Source organism: Stylophora pistillata, chromosome 2 (assembly GCF_964205215.1).
Source record: "Stylophora pistillata chromosome 2, jaStyPist1.2, whole genome shotgun sequence".
Lineage (NCBI taxonomy): Eukaryota > Metazoa > Cnidaria > Anthozoa > Scleractinia > Pocilloporidae > Stylophora > Stylophora pistillata.
In genome coordinates this window covers 7,184,701-7,205,370 of record NC_142520.1, presented here as the reverse complement: position 1 = coordinate 7,205,370, position 20,670 = coordinate 7,184,701, and the positions used below count along the sequence as shown (strand labels likewise).

The following is a 20,670-nucleotide window of genomic DNA, read 5'->3' as shown; positions in this document are numbered from 1 at the left end:
CTCTGAAGTTATTTTCTGCGGTAGAAAAATTGTTTAAAAAACAAAGAAAATAGCTCACGCACAGAAGAAAATATTGTCTATTGTAAACCAATCTCATCCAGAATATGTCAAATTATGTGTACCTTTAGTGAAAGAGAAAGATACGGCCTAACTTTTACTGGAATGTTCAGTCAAAATCTTCCGATTTCCGTCGCTTTGACAGTCACATTGAGAAACGCATTCGAAGTGTGCACACCTGCGCTAACTGAAGTACTTTTTTAAAATGCAAAGCCGCAAGGCACTCTGGTATAGTGGCGCAGTGCGCTCTTTTTAAATGCAAGGTAATGTGGTAAAGTTGATGAATTTGAGAATTCAAACTCCCTTTATATCTTCTTCTTAAATCCTGAAAATAGCTAATATCCTCTTGCTATATATCATTTCTGGCTTTAAAATGCGCTATCCAGAAAAAGAAAATGTTTCTTTTAGCTTGATCTAGCTGTAAGCCAACTGAGACGCGAAAATTCGAAACGTACGATGTTTCTATGTGCGATTATTCAGGTAACAAATCTGACCGTCCAAATAAAACTTTTTCTCAATTCAGAATCTGAGGGGCTGGTCTTCAAAACCGGTGAGGACTTTTCCATATTCTTCTTGATTGCTTTGCAATTTATGGGTAAAGTTTTCCAATCAAAATTTTACCGATACACATTACGTTGGAGGTAATTGTGGGAGCCTGATCCACTATGGATCGTTTGGTGTAACCACTTTGTTCCTTGGCTTTCTGACCGTATTTTTTCGCTGTTCTTCACTGTCCTACTTTGTCAAACTTTGCACGTTCCCTTGACCTTATGTAGTTTGAATGGCATGTAGGGGCATGATTAACAGGTGTATTTTGGGCTAGGTGGTATTATTTCTTGTTTTTATGAATGCAACATCTACCGAAAAAAAAGAAAGAAGCTGACTCGAATAGAAATGAAAATTGTGAATTAGTAAGGTAAATGTTTAAATGCAACTTAGCCGGTTTCACCACAAAGTTTTATCGATGAACCAAACGACGAGGAAATGTTAAACTAAACTGATCTGTACCTCATCTAAAATTATAATTTTGAAACTAAACGTAGCGAATTCATTGAAAAACAAAACTTTTGAAATAGATGACTGTGTCATATTTCTGTCATGGGATCGATGGAAAACATGAATACTGTATTAGGTTTCTTTTATCTTTTTCTTTTCTTATTGGTGGGGTGGAAGTCATTCATTTCTAAAGAGCTTTGGTGCCTGTTTAGAGGAAAACATTCAACACTTCATTGCCACGAAAAGTCGAGGAAGCAGGAACTTAATTAAAAGAGACATAAAAGATAAACCCGTGTCAAGTTGACCGTCGTCGCTCACCGCATTACTTATGAAAATTCTTTGTGCAAAAATTTTATCAATGAAATAAGCGACGAGGAAATGTTAAACGAAATTGATCTGTACTTTTTCTAAACGTAGCTTTTTAATTTTCTTTTTCTAGCTGGGGTGGAAGGGATTTATTTTTAAATAGCTTTGGCGTCCGTTTAGAGGAAAACATTCAACAACTCAAGTCCGAATAAAATTGAGTACGCAGGAACTCAGTTTAAAGGAAATTATAACATAGCGCGCGCACTAGTCCTATCTAATTCCTATTACGTCAACATGAACAAAATCTTTATGTACGCACGGCCGTGCTCAATAAAATGACGTGTGCAGTTTCAAAATAGCTGCAAAATTTCCGTCGTGTGAGTTCCTTAAGTTAAAGTTTCGGAAAGCGATATCAGTAAATGGAAGACCAACCAAACTTTTCTTTGGCTTTCGACCTTCCCGCAAGTAGTCAAGCCAATAAGAACAATGAAAATTAAACGAAACACAACAGGCCCGTTTCCCGATTTATCGGAACAGGAGCTGGAGAAAATTTTAGCAGAAAGAAATTCAACAGGAACTAAGAAGACTACAAGTTGGTCTGTGGCGACTTTTAAAGGTAAACGTCTCTGTTGATGAGGTCTTTTTGGTTACATTTGTTAACTCTACCGAAGACCATTTAATTACAAAATCAACAAAACAATCGGAGACGCCAACATTTTCGGGCAACTTTCATTTCAAAAAACATTACACAAACGTCATTCAGCGCCCAAACTGTTTTTGTATGTTATAAAAGAATTGTTTCATGCTTTTAGCTGTGCGTATATCGAGTTATGGATGCACTTGGGAAGTTTGGAGTCACTCAAGAAGCTAGAGTTGATCTCGGCTGCGCCTCGAGCAACTCTTACGCTTTTCTCGTGCTCTCCAAACTCCCCGCGTGCATCCATAACTCGATATACGCACGCTAAGCATGAAACAATTCTTAAATAAGAGATAAACCCGTCACAATTTGCCGCCGACGGCCTTGATTATGAAAATTCCTTGTCCAAAAATTTTAGCGATAAACTAAACGACGAGGAAATGTTAAACTGAATTGATCTGTAATTTATCTAAAATTATAATTTTGAAACTAAACATAGTGAATTCATTGAAAAATAAAACCATTGAAATCGATGACTGATGCCACATCTCTGTTATGGGATTAAAACATGAACACTGTAATAGTTTTTGTTCTTTTTTTTTTAACTTGGATGGAAGTAATTATTTTCTAAAAAGCTTTGGCTTCCGTTTAGAGGAAAACATTCAACAACTTATAAGTCCATGAAAAGTCGAGGAAGCAGGAACTTAATGCTGACGGCATTAATTATGAAAATTATTTGTCCAAACTTGCCTTCTGTTTATCAAAATAGTTGTTTTCTACACCCTTCCCCTTTCGTGCAAGATTGTTCATTCCGCAACTGAGTAAAACGTCTGAATAACTTCTGAACGAGGGACCTAATTCGTTTTTGTGCGAAGGAGATATTACAAAGTGTGCTTGCCGACTGACATCTTGTCGCATCAACTTCAGAAGGTAGGTAACTAGGCTATTATGTTCTAAGACCCTACATATCATTTCGGAAAGGTGTTGCATCGAGCGTTATTTATGACACAACAACCATGAAATATATAGCGCATTTCAATTTTTTACAACCGCGTAATTTTGTCATTGTGTTTAACTGTTTCCAAATGATTTTGCTTCTTAATGAAACTAAAAACTACATTCCGAAACAAGTCTAATCTTATCTCTTCCTTTGTTTTTACTTATACGTTTATCTTTGTTACCTATATTCTTTTCAAGAATAATAAAGTCAAGAACAGATATTAAAAAGGTTTGATTTGTTTCGTAGAGAGGGCCTAGTAAAAGGCATCGATCATATCTTTTTTCCAGTTGGATTTCGCTTGGGTTTCCAATACCGAGATATCTTTATCTAACCGTTCACTACTTCCCTTACAGTTTTAGAGCCCAACCACTGGATAAAATAGAGTTTGTACTTACTCAGCGCACAATGTATTGACACTACTGTAAACATTTTACCGGATTGAGGCCCACTTGATAACAACCCAAGTGCAACAGATTTTCTAACGTTTTAAAGGAGATAGCGTGTAATGGACAAAACGATACTTGATCGCTTCTTACTGACATAACTCACAATTATTTTCTTCTATTTATAAACGGACCAATGAGGCTAGAGGCTATTTCCACCAGGTGTGGAGCAATCATTGGCTTCATTGAAATGAGAAATTCAAGATATTAAGATAGCTTGGTTTACTTTTTGCAGTAACGCACATAGTAAAAGGTCGGCAAAATACGCGGTTAATGAAAATAGTTTAGGAATCATGGTTAAAGGTAGATGTCTTTTACAAATTAGTATTTTCCCTATGGAAAGCTATTGCAAGTACCCCATCAGTTCAAAACTTTTTTCGAAATCATTCTCACAGAAATTCCTTATCTGAAGAAATTTCAGTGAAAGATGGCAAAACAGTATCCGGCTTAGACCCAGTTCGAAAATGTGCCTCAACGTGACCACGATGGGCGCTTACTCCTTTTGAGCAACGACGTCGCATGCGTGGAGTAATGCAAATGCTAGTGCCTTTTAGCTTTATTTCATTGAAATATCCATATCTTCATTTATCGCTGAAATTCGTAGATTATTCATTTATGTTAAAGTGTTTGGTACGATCAACAGTAAAAGAGTATGATGTTCTAAGAAAGTTGCTTCTTAAAAAAACGAAAAAAAAGGTAAATTATGGATCGTCCTGTGCAACCACTTTGTTGCTGGGCTTTCCGTCCGTATTTTTGCGCTGTTCTTCACTGTCTTACTTTGTCAAACTTTGTACGTTCCCTTGACCTTATGTGATTTAAATGGCATAGCACGGACATGATTAATAGTTGTATTTTGAGCATGCTGGGATTATTGCTTGTTTTTATCAAAGCAACATCTTCAAAAAAGAAAAAACCTGACTAGAATGGAAATGAAAATTGTGAGTTAGTAAGGTAAATGTTTAATTGCAATTTAGCCGGTTTCACTCCAAAATTTAATCGATGTATTGAACGACGAGGAAATCTGAATTGATGAGTACTTTATCTAAGATTATAATTTAGAAAATAAACGTAGCGAATTCATTGAAAAATAAAGCTACTGAAATCGAACACTGATGCCATATTTCTGTCATGGGATCGATGGAAAACATGAATGGTGTATTAGGTTGTTGTTGTTGTTGTTGTTTTTTTTTTATTCTAACTGGGACGGAAGTGATTTATTTCTAAAGAGCTTGGCGTGCATTTAGAGGAAAACATTTTCAAGTCCATGAAAAGTCAAGGAAGTAGGAACTTAATTTAAAGGGATATAAAGGATAAACCAGTCACAAGTTGACTATCGCGTTAATTAGAAAATTCCTTTTCCAAAAGTTTTTCGATGAACTAAACGACGAGAAATGTTTGACTGAATTGAGATGTACTTTATCTAAAGTTATGATTTTTAAACTAAAGGTAGCGAGTTCATCGACACACAAAACTATTAAAATCGATGACTGATGCCATATTTCTGTCACAGAATCCATTAAAAACATGAAAACTGTAATAGGTTTTTTTGTTTTTGTTGTTTTCTACCTAACTGGGGTGGAAGTGATTTAATTCCAAAGAGCTTTGGCGTCCATTTAGAGGAAAACATTCAACAACTCAATTCTAGAAAAAGTTGAGTACGCAGGAACTCAATTTAAAGAAAAATAAAAGATAAAGCCGTCACAAGTTGATTATCGCTGACGCCATAAACTATGAAAATTCCTTGTCCAATAGTTGAAGTAAACGAGTAGGAAATGTTAAACTGAATTGATCTGTACTTTTTATCCAAAATGAACATGTTGAAGCTAAATTTAGCGAATTTGATGAAAAATAAAGCTATTGAAATCGATGACTGCTGTCATATTGCTGTCAAAACTGGGGTGGAAGTCAAACATTTTTAAAGATCTTTGGCGTCCGTTGAGAGGAAAGTATTTCACAATTTAAGCCCATAAAAATTCGAGGAAGCCGGAACTTAATGCTGACGGCATTAATTATGAAAATTCCTTGTCCAAACCTGCCTTCTGTTTATCACAACCATTATTTTCTAGAGAGCGTATTTATAAAATGAGCTCGGACTGAACACCCTTCCCTTTTCGTACAAGATTGTCTATTTCGCAAGTAAAACATCTATATAAGTTTAACGAAACTCCATTCATTATCGTGCGAAGGAGATCTTAAAGTGTGTGCTTGTCGGTTGACATCTTGTCACAGAAACTTCAGAAGGTAGGTAATTAGGCTATTATGTTGAAAGACCCTACATATTATTTCTGAAAGGTGTTGCACCGAACGTTATTTATGACACAACAACAATAAAGTATATCGCGCATTTCAATTTCATAACCGCGTACTTTTGTCAATGTGGTTAACTGTTTCCAAATGATTTTGCGTCTTGACAAAACAAAAAACTACATTCCGAAACAAGTCTAGTTTTACCTCTTCCTTTGTTTCTATTTATATATTTATCTTTATTACCTATATTCTTTTCAAGTATAATACAAGTCAAGAACAGATATGTACAAGGCTTGATTTGTTTCGTCGGGAGAGCCTATTAAAAGCCGCCGATAATATCTTCTTTCCGGTTGGATTTCGCTTGGGGTTACAGGATGTTCCAATACCGAGATATCTCTAACTAACTGTTCACTAATTCCCTTACAGTTGTAGCGCATAACCACTGGATAAAATAGAGTTTGTACTTACTCAGCGCACAATGTATTGAGAGTACTGTAAACATTTTACCGCATTGAAGCCCACTCGATAACAACCCAAGCGCAACAGACTTTCTGACGTTTTAAAGGGGATAGCTCGTGTAATGGAGAAAACGATAATCGATCGCTTCTTACTGACATAAGCCACGATTATTTTTTCTCTTTATGAACGGACCAATGGGGCTAGAGGATATTTCCATCAGGTGAGGGGCAGTGGTTGGTATCATTAAAACAAGAAACTCAAGATATATGAAAGTAGCTTGGTTTACATTTTGTGGTAACGCAAATAGCAAAAGGGTGGTAAAATACGCGGTTCATGAAAATAGTTCAGGAATCATGGGTAAAGGTAGATGTCTTTTGTGAATTGGTATTCTCCCTTTTCAAAGCTATTGCAAGTATCCAATCTGTTAAATGAAAAAAAAAGAATACATCAAAGAAATGAGGCGGTGCTCTGTAATTGTTAACGTTTACATCGTATGCCAATGTCGGCATTAGGATAAACATGAAGGGAGGGGAGGGAGGGGCGCAGCGGAGTGGGTCAACAAACTAGATTTTAATAAAATTCCAAACCTTATGACATATAAATAAAATAAAAGTAAATGAAATAAAAGTTCCTTAATATGCATTGCAAATGTACGTAATGCAAACTAATCTTGCGTTCATGTTTCGATATAGTTAATGTCCATGTTTCGATATATTTAATAAATATATTGAAAAAAATCGTTCCGCATTGATTGCTTATGTCAGAGTATGGCTAGATGCTTCTTCCTGTGATGCTTCTTGCTCCGATGCTTCTTTTGAACAAACTGTCACGACCAAAAAATTATGAATTGAAAACGCCACTTCTTTTTAAAAACTGCCTAATTGTATCCTTGTGGCTAGTAGTCTTAAAATCATTTTGAATCGCCTTTAGATTAAAATAACCTCTTCAAATGCGGCAAACCCCATCTCTTTCGTTCTTCTAAGGATCCCCCTAGTGTATATCTCATGAAAACTTGGACAAGCGTAAGGGAGGAGTGGGTCAACACGCCAGAGACCAGCAAAAGGATGCCAATCCTGCATATAACTTTATTTCCGTTCGAATTTCAGAGTAGCATGGTTCTGCTAGTTTCTCCCAAAAAAAAAGAAACTAAAGAAATAGCTAAGTAAGTCCAATTCAATGAGCGCACTTATTCAATTCCATCATTACACTACATTAGATAAAAGTAATAAAATGTCGAATAAGATAAAGAGAAATCACCAGTTACAAGGAATAAAAGTGATCAACAATATCTACAGCAAGTATCATGAAACTCTAAGAAACAAATATCATCGGTCAAATCTTTAAATTTAATGAGAGCTCGCTTCTGTTTCTGCTTTCCACATGATGTTTATTCTTTTTCTGTTTCTGCTCTGCACATGTTTAAAGTCTTTTATACTTCTGTAATTTTCATGATTCTCAATATTTTGTAATTGCGTATGCGCATTGTAAACAAGTATGCTAAATGCTCCTAGGCGTTGTGTGGATAAATAGACTATCTATCTATCTGTCTGTCTATCTATCTGTCTGTCTATCTATCTGTCTATCTATCTGTCTGTCTATCTATCTGTCTGTCTGTCTGTCTGTCTATCTATCTATCTATCTATCTATCTATCTACCTGTCTGTCTAACAACAACAAACATATGAAACATATGTATGAACTGCGGTTATGAGACGTATATGTGAACGATCCTTCGCAGTAAAGCACTATTTGAGCAATAGTGAAAATCAGACCTGAAAAAAATTTCAGGCCTGTACGGATCGTTCACATATACGTCTCATAACCGCAGTTCATACATATGTTTCATATGTTTGTTGTTGTTTGATTTATCATCTACGGGTTTATGTCGAATTAATTTGATGGCCTGCTCCCAGTTGGCTTGTTAGCTCAATTGGTAGAGCGCTGCACTAGTATCGCAGAGGTCAGTGGTTCGAATCCCGTACAGGCCTGAAATTTTTTTCAGGTCTGATTTTCACTATTGCTCAAATAGTGCTTTACTGCGAAGGATCGTTCACATATATATCTGTCTGTCTGTCTGTTTATCTATCTATTTATCTATCCATCTGTCTATCTATCTATCTATCCATCCATCCATCCATCTATCTATCTATCTATCTGTCTGTCTGTCTGTTTATCTATCTATCTATCCATCTATCTATCTATCTATCTGCTCTCTGCTTGTCTATCTATCTATCTATATGCATGATTTTTTATATAGTTGTTTACTTTCTTTCACTTATTATTATTATTGTCTCTAAACCTTGAGGTGACGAACCTCTGCTGTTTTTAATAAATAATGAAAATCTTCGTCTTCTTCTGAGAACCCTGACACAATTCTCTCCAGCCGTTGTAACAGGTCATGCTTTCTCCTACGTAATTTGCAGAGAGAAGACTCAACGATATCCTCTTGGAATCGTACTTTCTTTTTTTCTGTACGTTTTCTGCATTCGTCATTGCTTTCACCTTTCAGAGATTTTAACATGTTGCTTATCTTGTCAAAAAGTGATTGTTTCCTCGTGCTGTATTGTTGTTTATTAATTGTCCCTTTAGATCTTTTCTCCCTCAAGGCTACGATAGCCTGACTTATTAAATCAAAGTTTAGATTGGAAGGGTTCTTGGAGTCAAGGCCAACGTTTTCTGATTCTATTTCTTTCACTTCTACTGATTTTTGAGAGGCTCTCGACTGACTCAGTGTCTTACTGATTGCATCGAAAAACTCTTTTCTTTTTTCTGAGGTCGGGCAACGGTCCTCATCAATAAGTTCATACAGCTCATTTTCGTTCACATTGTTCTTGGCATCCGAAAGGGCATCATTGATTATCCCAATAAAAAAGTTCATGCAGAGGATAGTAAGAGTGAACAGAATTAAAAACGCGAATACTTTGGCGTATATGGTGTTGGCCTCTGTTAGTTCATTGATTGGTCTAGCTTTCACTCGACCAAGAGTTAGCTCAAGTTGGAAATAAGCTCCTTTTAGCACCGAAGAGTAGCGCTCAGATACACAACCAAACATCAAGACACCGAAGTGCAAAAATGCAACAAAGAAAATTAGAAAAACAAAACTAAACCAGATCAAAGATCGTGCAGATATCTTCAATGTTTTGGAGAATAGAGCAACATGATTGTTGAAGCGAATGATTCGCAAGAGCTTGGTAGTGACGATGAAAATCAGGATACCAAGGACGGCGTTTTCTACTTCTTGGCAAGTGATAGCTTCTTGAAAACTTGGATTTGCGTAAATGTTTTTGTGCACTTTGCCCATCGTTAAAATAACTTTACTCTGTCGTATCATATAAGTCACCACGGCAAACAGAGAGAAAAAAATTTGGAATATCTCGATCCAATTCCATATGGACTTAAAATATCGAGAACGATGATTATAAAGCCTCAAGCTTTCTCTCCCAAAATACAAAAGAACAGATACAATGAAGAGAAACGTGCAAATCGAATAAAACTGATAAGAGGAAGTGTCAGTAGAATCAATTGACAGACTGTGAGTTTGCATGGAAGCTGTTTTCAGCCCAGATGTGTCAACCTCGTAGAAGTATGTGGCAACGCCTAGAACATTTACTGATGGATTCATCGTAGAAAACTCTGCGATGACCACTCGAGTTTTCCTGTCAAGCCAACTGTTTTTTTCTAAATCTGTTACTATGCTGAATCCTGTATGATTCTGATATCCGAGGTCTGCTACAAATCCTCCTCCATGATAATAGGAGAACTGTCCCCACCTAGGTATAGTGTCGGTGTCATCAACATGTTGATATCGCCATGGCCTCGGGCAAAGACGTAGCAACTCATCATTCCTCGTAACATTCTCAACAGGCCTCCAGCCTGGTTTATTGTACGCGGTCTTGTCTTCGTTCCCTATCGAGTATCCCTCGAAACATTCTTCGATATAGTTCGGGACTTTACATTGTGCTGCATTTTGAAAAACAAAGGATTGTTACCAAAGAAGCTTGTTTTGGTATTCATTGTACTCAGCGGTTTGCATCATTTCAATCGTAGTTTTAAAAAGACATGAACATCTCTGTTATGACAAATGGAAGATAGTTGTAGAACCCTTAGAATTTACCTGAAGGGGAGAGGAATGCCGTTTATCGATTCTAACTTTTACGTTGAATAAGAAACGCAGCTTTCCGCTAATCCCCAACAGTTAGAAAGGTCACAAACCGAGATATATGACACTATCAGAGCCGGTTATACGTGTGTGACTATAAAGTGTCAAATTAAGAGTGTATGTGTAAATAACCTTGTCATTAAAATCCAAGACAATTAATACATAAATAAATAATTAAACAAACAAACAAGGAAACGCTTACTCGATTTCACTCTGAGTTGCCTTATTCGAGCCATGCCGACAAGAAGAGAGTGTTTATTACCAATATACATTGTTTTCTTCTCCTCTTGACCGTTGTACCATCTGCCGGAAAACACTCCTGGGATGTAAACTTTCTGTAACCAGTTCCAGTACATAGTGTTGTTTTTCACCTGAATTAATACAAGATCGTCGAACTAGATATATTTCGTGTGAGGGTGTAGTCTGATCGTCCGGGTGAGTTTAGTCCTGAGAAGGACTGTTGTCGGTGGTAGTGACTGACGTTTCGACAACCTGTGCGGAAGTCATCATCAGAGTCAAGTGAATGATTGTTGTCAGCAGAATGTTCTTTTTCCAGTTCGTGTGAAATGATCGATTGGTTTTGCCGTGATGTTATTGGCTGTAAGACTCAAGTGACGTAATTCGGTCGCGATTGGTCTGTTTCGATCTGTCGGAAAAGTTAGGTCGTTCTTTTTCGGTCGTTTGTGATGTTTATGTCGTGAATGAGTCGTTTGTATGGGGCGGGTAGTTGTTGATATCTGTTTAGGGGAGTCTGTTCTATGTTAGTAAACCAGCTTTCCAGAGTCAGTCGTTGAAAACAGTCAGTGCTGTAGGTTAGTCATCATCAGAGTCATCATCATGACTCTGATGATGACTTCAGCACGGGTTGTCGAAACGTCAGTCACTACCACCGACAACAGTCCTTCTCAGGACTACACTCACCCGGACGATCAGACTACACCTTCACATGTTATCCCCGGGTTCAAGCCATTTACTAGATATATCTCGTTTGGTTTATTCGTTTAGCTGTATGAATAGATGAGAAGTTCGATCCACACAAAAGAGTAAGTATGTATAAGCCGATTTATAGACTATTATTGCTAATTCCCAAAATTATTTCTATTTCCCATTCCACCCCATTCCCTCAAAAATTCATTTTTGTTTATTTCAATGACGTTTGTGTGAGTTAGCAGCCACTTTCCGAATCTCCTCCTTTAACCCTGTAACTCCCAGAAGTGATTAACATAGAACTTCTCCCCAAGATATCCATACATTATTCAGTAAACAAGTAATGAGAATGCTCAAAGTTATTATGTAGAACTTGAAGCCTTGATCTAACACCAAATTCTTCTAACTAATTAACAAGGAAATGTGTAGCAAAAGAGGGGAGAACTAACTAAAGGATCTTGGGTGTTCAAAGGTTGATAGAATGTCAATCTCTTTAAGGCATTATACCACTCTTCTTGGAATCTCTCCTTAGTCTTGAGTCTAAGTCTTGCTCAAAACGTCAGTCACCATAGCAGAAAGTGCCTTAGCCAATGTCTGAATTGTCTATAGACAATTTTATTTTCCAGTTCTTCAGCAGGCCAGTGAAAGTAATATTCCCCTTGTATAATCATATTTGAACCCCACATAGGAATAAAAGCTGTAAGATCAATCAAACGCGGAAATTTCAGCAATACATTAATCAAAATCAAATAGAGTCTACTCACCCTGCTGAACCTTGGTAGTCCATCTCTGATTGATTTCGTCATCAAGTACCGATGATCATTTCTATTTCCATAGCACACTACCATTAGCAAGAAAACAAAGACCAAGTATGCAACCAACTCTGTGAAGTAACGTGTCAGATTCTGTTTCTTAGCTTGTTGTCTCCTCATCTTTTCCACATCTGATAATTGTAGTTCCCAAAACTTTTGTTTAGAGTACTTAATCGTAGCTTGTTGAGGGCTTTCAGAGGCATGTACTTTTGATCTCTTTGCCTTTATCCTTAAAATGGCTGCAATAGTTAGAGCTGTGAAGAACACCTTTACTGGTTCCTTGATTGTTATGTCCTGGGCGAATGAGATCAGCATCGAAGACAGCCACTGCTCGCTGACACTATTTTCCCAAATTAGACTGTAGAAGATTGAAAACGCAGCCGAAACAGTACAAGAACAGAGCAACAAAAACCAAGCGATACCAGTCATAAGGGTGCCTTTATGACAATAGCCGTTATTTGTTGCATACTTTTCAGCTCCTTTCTGAAAAAATAACGCTATGATAATGTTTATGGGTGCCACAACAAGTGCGCTTTCAAAGCCAGTCACAACTTGTCTCCACGAAATTTTTAACGGTCCAACTTGGATAGGCTGTTCGTAATTCTCTTCTAACTTATAGAACATCGCGTTAGCAAACATGGATGTCAAAAGCACTGACAGGCAGCAAGAAAGACGCTGCACTCTTGTAAAGTGACTTCTCCGTACCTTCGCTGCAACTGAAATCCAAATATGCCACTCCACGAGGCCTCTTCGCCAACGTCTTGCAACTTCACTGCCAAAATCCAGATGATTTTGGCAGATTGTTCGCTCGATGCGTCCATCTCCCCGCTCAAGAGCAAACCACAGATTCGCCATAAGTTTCCACGACTGGTTAGTTTGTACGTCCCGAATCAGAATTTCCTCAAGAAACCACGAAGGATTATTTCCAAAATTATCATGACCAATCTGTAGTCCTCGAATCGAACCAAGTGATTTATTAACATAAAGTACAAAAACATCGGAATTACCTCGAGAAAATAACATATTAACTGCACCAGGCTCTTCTTGGGTGAGATGAAGAATGCCACTCTTTCCTTCAGAACCGTAAATCTCCAAAGCAACATGAGCAGTCGTTCCCGAATTTTTCCACGCACCAGTAGTAATCACTATTTCGTATTCATATGTACGGCTTGGAGAAGATGGAAGGTGGACCGGGGATTCCTTCTAAAAAATAAAAAGAAAAAAGGCATGACAAAGCATAATTTATTTACATGACTGCCTAATTTGTATTTTTAATTAGATTTTTCTGCTTCATTCCAAAAAAACATGGTAAACCCTGGAGACGGTTTATCTAATTGACTTTTAATTTACATTCAACAAATTAATCTCAACAAGCCTTTAAAGGAGATAATGTAAAAACAAAAAACAAAAAAGAAAAAAAAACCAAAAAAATTAAAACTTTGGTTTTCATAACCCTTTAACTCCCAACGGTGATCTATATGTAGTTTCTCCCTTTTATATCCAAACATTACCCAGTAAATAGGGAATAAGAATATTCAAACTTATCAAGTAGAAGTTGTTATCTTCATCTGTTACCGAATTTTCATGACCTAATTACAAGAAAATGTGTAGCAGCTGGTATGAGGTAAGAGTTAACAATCAGATCTTGGGAGTAAACACAGTGTACTGAAGTGCAAACCCCGTGAAAATAATGGGCACAACCAAAATCCGGTCCTACACTTACAGTTTTCGCGTCTTCCTTGTCGAATTTCCTTACGATAACAAGTGCAGACGCATAACACAACAAAACCACCGCCATAGCCACAATTACAGCAATATTTCCAGTCTCCGGTAACTTCTGGAACTCGACTAGAACCTTGTCAAAGTCAATAGGATTCGGTTTAACTAAAAGACTTCCTCCAAATGATGTCAAATGGTTGCAGCTACAATGTATAAATCCATCTGAAGCTGCTAAAACCTGGAATTATAAAATACAAGGGAGATGTATGTTGTAAAAATCATCATTTTGGCTGCCGCTACAACTTGTATCGGCGCAGATGGATTTAATCTGTATCGTCTCTTTTAAAGACACTGCTTTCGCTTTTTCTGGGTAACAAATTGATTCGACTTTTTACGATAGCAGAGCCCACGGAAAATGTTATCGAATCAAAGTTTGGCCTTAATGAAATAATAAGCCTTGTTAATGAAGATTATTATAAAACCAGGACTCAGGAAGGAGCGAAGTATCTGAAATATGTTGAAAGCAGTGCAAAAATAGAGCAAAGACGATTTCCTAAGATTCATATTTAACTTTACACTTACCCGACAGCCAGATGATATCCACTTGTCAATTTTTTCTGACCAGTAGATACAACTACCTAAGGCCACCTTTAGGGTATAGTTCTGATCTGTGTTGGAATCATAAACTGGAATTACAGGGACATTTTTACTCTGGGGTGGGGTGGGTGGTGGATCTTTGACTTCGACGCAGGAGCGCTTCCCTCGCCTTTCTCCAAAACAAGATCTTCTCTGTCTTTTGTAAGATAAGTTCATTGTGGCCTTTGCATTTTTTACGCCAATAAAGTATTTCCCAGGATGCTCAGCAAGAACTTGTATCGGTGCATATGGATAGAAAGAGCAGTTTGTTTGTCCTTGAATTTTGCCGTGCGCACTTAGCATCGAAACACACTTTTTGTCTTGAGAGATTGTTGCATTGAGGTCGTGGTCTTGAGATGTTGGCCGCTGACCAAAACGCATATAGACAAACAAATGTACGGTTGGGTCTTCGGGTTTCATGTTGAGAATCAACGTGGTGTTTTCATATTTGACGTTTATCTCGTGGAAACGTACGTCATCATTTTTCGTAAAATACCATGAATTCTCTAGAGAGTTTTTTTGAGATTTCAAAGGCGTAACGATGACAATGTTCCCTGGAAGATTTGATACTTTAATAGGCTCGCTGTAGTTGTTTTTCAACTTAAGGGTTACAACATCAGATCCAACTCGCTCCTTTGTGCCGTCCCAAGTGTAAGGGTTGAAAGAGAATAAAAGCATCTAGAAGAAGAGCAACATTTTAGCTTTGTTTGTTTGTTTTTACAAGGTCTTTCGTCGTGCTATTGAACTAAAGCCAATGCACTGATGAGGCTTAGAAGGCTGAAACAGCACTTTCTACTTATATGTATATATTTTGAAAAAAATGAAATAAATATACAATTTTCTTCGCGTGGTCACTTTTTTGAAATATTTGAAAGCAAGAACTTTCGGGCCAGAATGAAAAGCGATTACTAAGGTTTTTGACAGACTTGATGCTTTTTTCAACTCAGTTTCAACATCTATTTAAGGCGATGTTAGGAAAATCAAGCTCCATTCTATTCGATTCCGTTCTTTTTAATGTACCAAGTATTAGAGTTGAACAAGTCAAAAGCAAAATAAGTAGTAGAATTGCTTCTGGTTATAAGCAGTCTGCAATGTACCTGGTGTGCTACTTTACTAATTTAACTTGTCTGGCGTCGGTATTTGCTGACACATGCTTTCCCGATTTTGTCACGATTAAATTGAATTTGCCTTTAGGTACTGAGTACTTACCTGAGCATCTACAAAACTTGTTTTATTCACACCGGAGACTATGAATTGGCTTTCAGACGGTAACATAAACCGCCCTTTTCCTGCTTTTATTTCCAGTCCTGAAAGTCTCTGGAGGCTATATCTTCCAAGTGTCATGGACAATTGCCCAGCTGTGATTGATATCGCTTTTTCATCAGGGACAGTTAAGGCCAACACTGAGTCTGAAACTTTATCGAGGACCTTCATCGCAATCTTCGCCAAAATCTTACCCTGTAGAAATGACATAAATAAACATAGAATATAAGCAAATTATGAGTCGTAAAAAGTTTGAAACAAAAAGGTCCGAAATCTGGATGAAGATGGAAGTGACGGTGAAGTTAATAGCAATCTGCAGTAGGCCACTCACCTATGAATTAAAAAGTAATGACCGTATGGTGGAAAGAGAGAAAAGAGGGATTTGCTCGCATACAAGGGTACATTAAAAGAGAGAGTTTTTCGTAGACCTCTCGACACCACCTAAATGTACATTACAACACCTGTTCTTGAAAAGTTGATTCTGAATCCTCTGAGGCCATCACTGCTGCCGCCTTCAACACGCTATTTAAACATAAAGCCAAGTTTTCTGCTGACTGAGTTGTCAGCTGTATGTCTGCTATGTCTCTTTTCCGAGCTAGAGACCACAGAAGGGACGTCATTGAACGGACCGCAGATAAGGAGATATTCGCCAGTAAGAAGATATTCTGTGGGATGCAAATTAATTTGAGCAGCTGAAGTTGGTCATTTTTCAGTTTTGTTTTCATTGAACTATGAAGAGATATTCTGCGATGAGCTAATTAATGTAAGTGCAAAACCATAAACCACTAAGCATGAGTTGTCTTTTTCGCGTCCTGGTTTTCATTTTGTTTAATCTTTGTTGTTGTTGTCGCTGTTGGGTTTTGAGCCCGTTTGGCTTAAATTTGTCACGGTATGATAAGTGGACATAGCGACCAAAGCTATTCAAACATTAGTATATTGCATTTGTCATTTTCTCATTTGCGTCGCCTTCATAGAAATACAATGTAACTTACCAGTGCCTCGTGGTTCACTTTATCCAAAACCTGAAGAGCAGAACCAATAACTGAGGAGCTTTGGAGCAGGTCCGCGACACTTTTTCGTTCCAAAGAAGAAATTTTTACAAGGATGTTGTGCATTACCTTGAAAGTGATAAACATGAAAAGATAAAGGTCGATTTTAGCCAGGAAAAATCAAGCAGATAGACTGTCTCCCACACATGACGCTCTTGCCAAAGGAAATCGTTCTAAAGGTATCATTAGACTCAGTTTTCCCGATAATATTGCCAATAACAACCATAAAAATGATACATTCGCAAGTTTGTGATTGGTCCTAACAAATCGCAAGTTCAAATATAGGTCCGAGCTGAAAGTAAGGGATGTGTGTGAGTGATTTACGCTAATGAAACATTTTTCAAACTTCCTTTTCAAGACGTTGAACATACTCGTTTCAAATTGAGTCTAAGGCTGTAGACTGTTCTCCATTCTGACCATAACATAACATAACATAATATAACATTTATTCAGGACGCTACAACGCAAATATAAAAAATACATCCTGAAAAGGGAAAATCGTGAGGTTAGCCCTGTATAAAAACAATTTCCCTGACTAAAACATACAAAAGCTAAAATTTAATGGCTACAGATTCAATAAATATTCAATAAATATTCATATGAATTTTAAGTCTACTCTTAAAATGACTATGATTCGGCCTATTTGAAGCCCTATTTGAAGTTTCAGACGCAAAAACGATAGAGAGAAGATATAAATCATATAAGCCATGATTCTTGAGCATCAAAGATCTCAGATATTGAACCCTTTAAGCCTCTGATTTACTAAAAGAAATATGCTAATACACTTAATGTAATACACTTGTTTGTTATTCGAGAGTTGATGTTTTGTTTTTTGATTTCCAATACATTCTTATTCTGTTTCTCTCCAGGGAGAATCTTTGTTTCTTGGGCTTTAAAATCATCACGAATTCTCTTTTGCTTCATTATTTAAAGGAGCACTATTATGAAACCTCCCTGTAATTTGGAAACCCGAGAAATCCAAATATTTTTACAGAAAAACTTGAAATGTTCACTAGTTAATCGTCTCTGAATTTGTTTTCCTATTTGTCACACGGGAAGATCGTCAAATTCGCGATTTTCTTTTGACCCGCTATAAGTTTACGTAATCAATTGACAGACTCAAGAAAACTGGGGCGAGTTTTGAGCGTGACGTAGATGACTCATTTGACGCGCAAGAGAGTAGTCTTCCATATTCAAAACAGTATTTTGATCGCATATATTGCTTTTATAACACTAAGACTAAGACATTTTGACTAAATTTCACGAGGTTTCCCTGTATTAATAAAATGATGCCAACAGTGTTTTGAGTCATCTACGTCACAATGGGAGTGACAGCTGACCAAAGATAAGTTGGCCGTGAGTTTGAAAATTAATAGCGGGACGCTTTTCAAATCGTAATTTCTCACCCTATAATTGACTTTCAACTAAAATTATTGTTGAAAAGACTTTATTAACCGCTAAAAACTCATATTATAATAACATAACTGAATCTTTCGGGTTTTGAATTGTAGGGCAGTTTCATAAGAGTGCTCCTTTAAGTATGCATTAGGCTTTTAAAGTACCGTGTATCTCTTCTGCAAATCCGTTGAGTTTTCTTGTAAAACTGATTGTAAGACAGAGTTCGCAAGTAGCGCGGCTTCTCTCAGGTCTCCGCCTTGGATTAATTCATTGAATGAACTGTCATTTGCCACGAGAAGGTTTGTGATATTAAGAAATGGTTTGATCTGAAAAGATTCAAAAGCAGGTATCGACTTGGTTACATGCCTAAAGAAAATTTGATGACATAATTTAGTTTTATTAACTAAGTTGATAATGTAACTTGACCACCGTAAGAAGTTTTTGGAAAAGCTTTTGTTACACACCCCCACCAACGTAGCACTGCGGTTTCTTTAAATCCTTACTCTCTTTAAAGAGAGCCTCTTAATCTAAACTAATAGAGACCAAAAAGAAATTTAATTCTTTTTGGTAACACCTTAAAAGGTGTTACCACTTCACCTCATGCTAGAAATTAAAACAATAATTATCGACCTACCTGGACCGTCAAAGGGAATGGGGAAGCAGAAATTCCAAAACTGTCGGTCACCGTAACGTTGAACTTCACAGTAAAGTTATCTGCCTTATTCCCAGGCGGTATCCGAGAGGCACTTATGGTGTTGTTAGCGCCACGAAATAACACGCTAGACAGACCGTTCTGTAGCCTGTATTGAAACTCGTAGGACAGAGGGGTGCTTTTACTTTTCCAATTGCTACAGCTCAGATCGAAGTTAGTCTTTAGTGAGATACCGCTTGGCGGAGTGATCAAGCATTTTCCTCCTGTTGGGGGTGATGCCGTGGAAATGTCGTAAGCACTCATTCCCAATACATCGTCCTTAGTTCTAATTGATAATGCCAAGCGGTACTTGCTTCCACTAGTAAGGGAGCCTCCTTTAATAACAATATTACTTGAATTCAGAGGTGTAATTGTGATGTTTCGTAAGTCGATGATGTAGGAGTTTCGCTCTGATTGCTGGTAGAGTGTCCATTCAAAGGAAGCTATTTTAGAGCACTGAATTCCATGGCATAAAGACTGGACTCCAAGTTTAACCAAGGGACTTTTTTCACGTTGGCAGTTAAAGAAACACCTACAATGAAGCAAAAAGATTAGGTGATTACTCAGTGGAGAAAGGGTTTTGAACTCCTCTTGTCTGACAAGGGCATGTTAATCATGAATAGCACCAGCAACAGTAACTGCGAAATAACATTAATATGAGCACCTGCTGGTAAAGTAACTACAACGACAATGAAGACAACAACGAGTATCATTAACAAAACTATAAAAAACGAAAATAACAAAAATAACGCATACTAAAAAAAAAAACGGAAAGAAAGCAGGAAGAAAAGAACAACGGAGGCATCAGCAGCGAAAATAAAAGGCAAAAGCGAGGTCCAGAATGAATAGAGGTATAAACAACGGCAGCAAAAAAAAAACATCAAAAACAACAAGAACAACCTAAAAACTGCAGTAGACAAAATAAATCCCTAACCTTTGATCTATTTTTGGGGGGTCTCCTTCTAACAGATGGATTATTTGATAAACGGTGGAAATGCGAATGTCCTTGGTCACCACCAGTTTAACTATGTAGGTCTGATTAGGAGACAAAGCTTCCGTGTTTAATGAAATATTTTCGCCAGATGCTGTTCCATTATAATGTATAGCTGACTCGTTTACTGCCGTTGAGAAACTTCGTTGAGAAGCTTTCTTCTCTTTCCCCTTCACTTGTTTGCTGGATTGGTCTGCTGTGATTTTGCCATAATGCCAAGTAAAGTTCATTCCTGATCGGTTGCCAGGTCCAGCTTCCGGGTCATATGACAGTGAAGCACTCAATGTTATGTTTTCCTGAAGTCCTCTGGTTACCACAGCACCACCAGAAATGAGTGCAACAAGATCCTGTCTTGTTTTGCTAGAATCGTCTTTAGTTTAAAAAAAAAAAAAGGTTTTTTTATGGGAATAGTCTTGATTAATGTGACCGATATTTTTTATTAAACTTTCAATGTACAAAATTGTAGCCGCTACGAGTCATTCGGATTTTTTTTTTCTACTGTGACAGCCTATCTCAGACACCCAACTATTTCTAGATAAGAATCGAAATACGACGATTAGAGCGGGACTTAAATTGAGCTCTGTTTTACGGCCTCTCCTCATGATATCCTGGCTCAATTTGAAAATTTAGTACTTAGCACCGTTATAAAAGCAAGGTCTCGCAACTTATTAGATTACATTTTGTAGATTTGCTTGTCTGATAACGGATTCTTTATCCTACCTGCAATTGGTACATATTTCACAATATTATAATATTAAAAAGCTCTTCTTACTATATCGCTGGTTACATGGTGGTCCAACGTAGTGCTCATAGTAGCCCTGTGAATAATTTTGTCCGGAAGCTGAATCTGCTGCCAAAATATTACAAATAAAATGCAGGGG

The 20,670-nt window shown here is 37.3% G+C and overlaps 2 protein-coding genes across 2 annotated transcripts in view; one reads left to right on the top strand and one right to left on the bottom strand.

Moving 5' to 3' along the window:
- Positions 1-20,670, top strand: part of LOC148736903 (uncharacterized) — a 334,451-nt gene that overhangs the window by 260,293 nt on the left and 53,488 nt on the right. The gene's annotated exons all lie outside the window — the stretch shown is intronic.
- Positions 7,946-20,670, bottom strand: part of LOC148736907 (polycystin-1-like protein 2) — a 20,264-nt gene continuing 7,539 nt past the window's right edge. The window contains exons 4-14 of the mRNA XM_088747700.1: positions 19,733-20,159; positions 18,742-19,330; positions 18,272-18,433; positions 16,653-16,778; positions 16,122-16,325; positions 15,607-15,855; positions 14,344-15,075; positions 13,766-13,999; positions 11,995-13,245; positions 10,506-10,674; positions 7,946-10,104 (exon numbers count right to left, since the gene is read on the bottom strand). Coding sequence (XP_088603826.1) covers positions 8,438-10,104; positions 10,506-10,674; positions 11,995-13,245; positions 13,766-13,999; positions 14,344-15,075; positions 15,607-15,855; positions 16,122-16,325; positions 16,653-16,778; positions 18,272-18,433; positions 18,742-19,330; positions 19,733-20,159 — 5,810 coding nt within the window. The 3' untranslated portion in view covers positions 7,946-8,437. The remainder of the gene's footprint in view (positions 10,105-10,505; positions 10,675-11,994; positions 13,246-13,765; positions 14,000-14,343; positions 15,076-15,606; positions 15,856-16,121; positions 16,326-16,652; positions 16,779-18,271; positions 18,434-18,741; positions 19,331-19,732; positions 20,160-20,670) is intronic.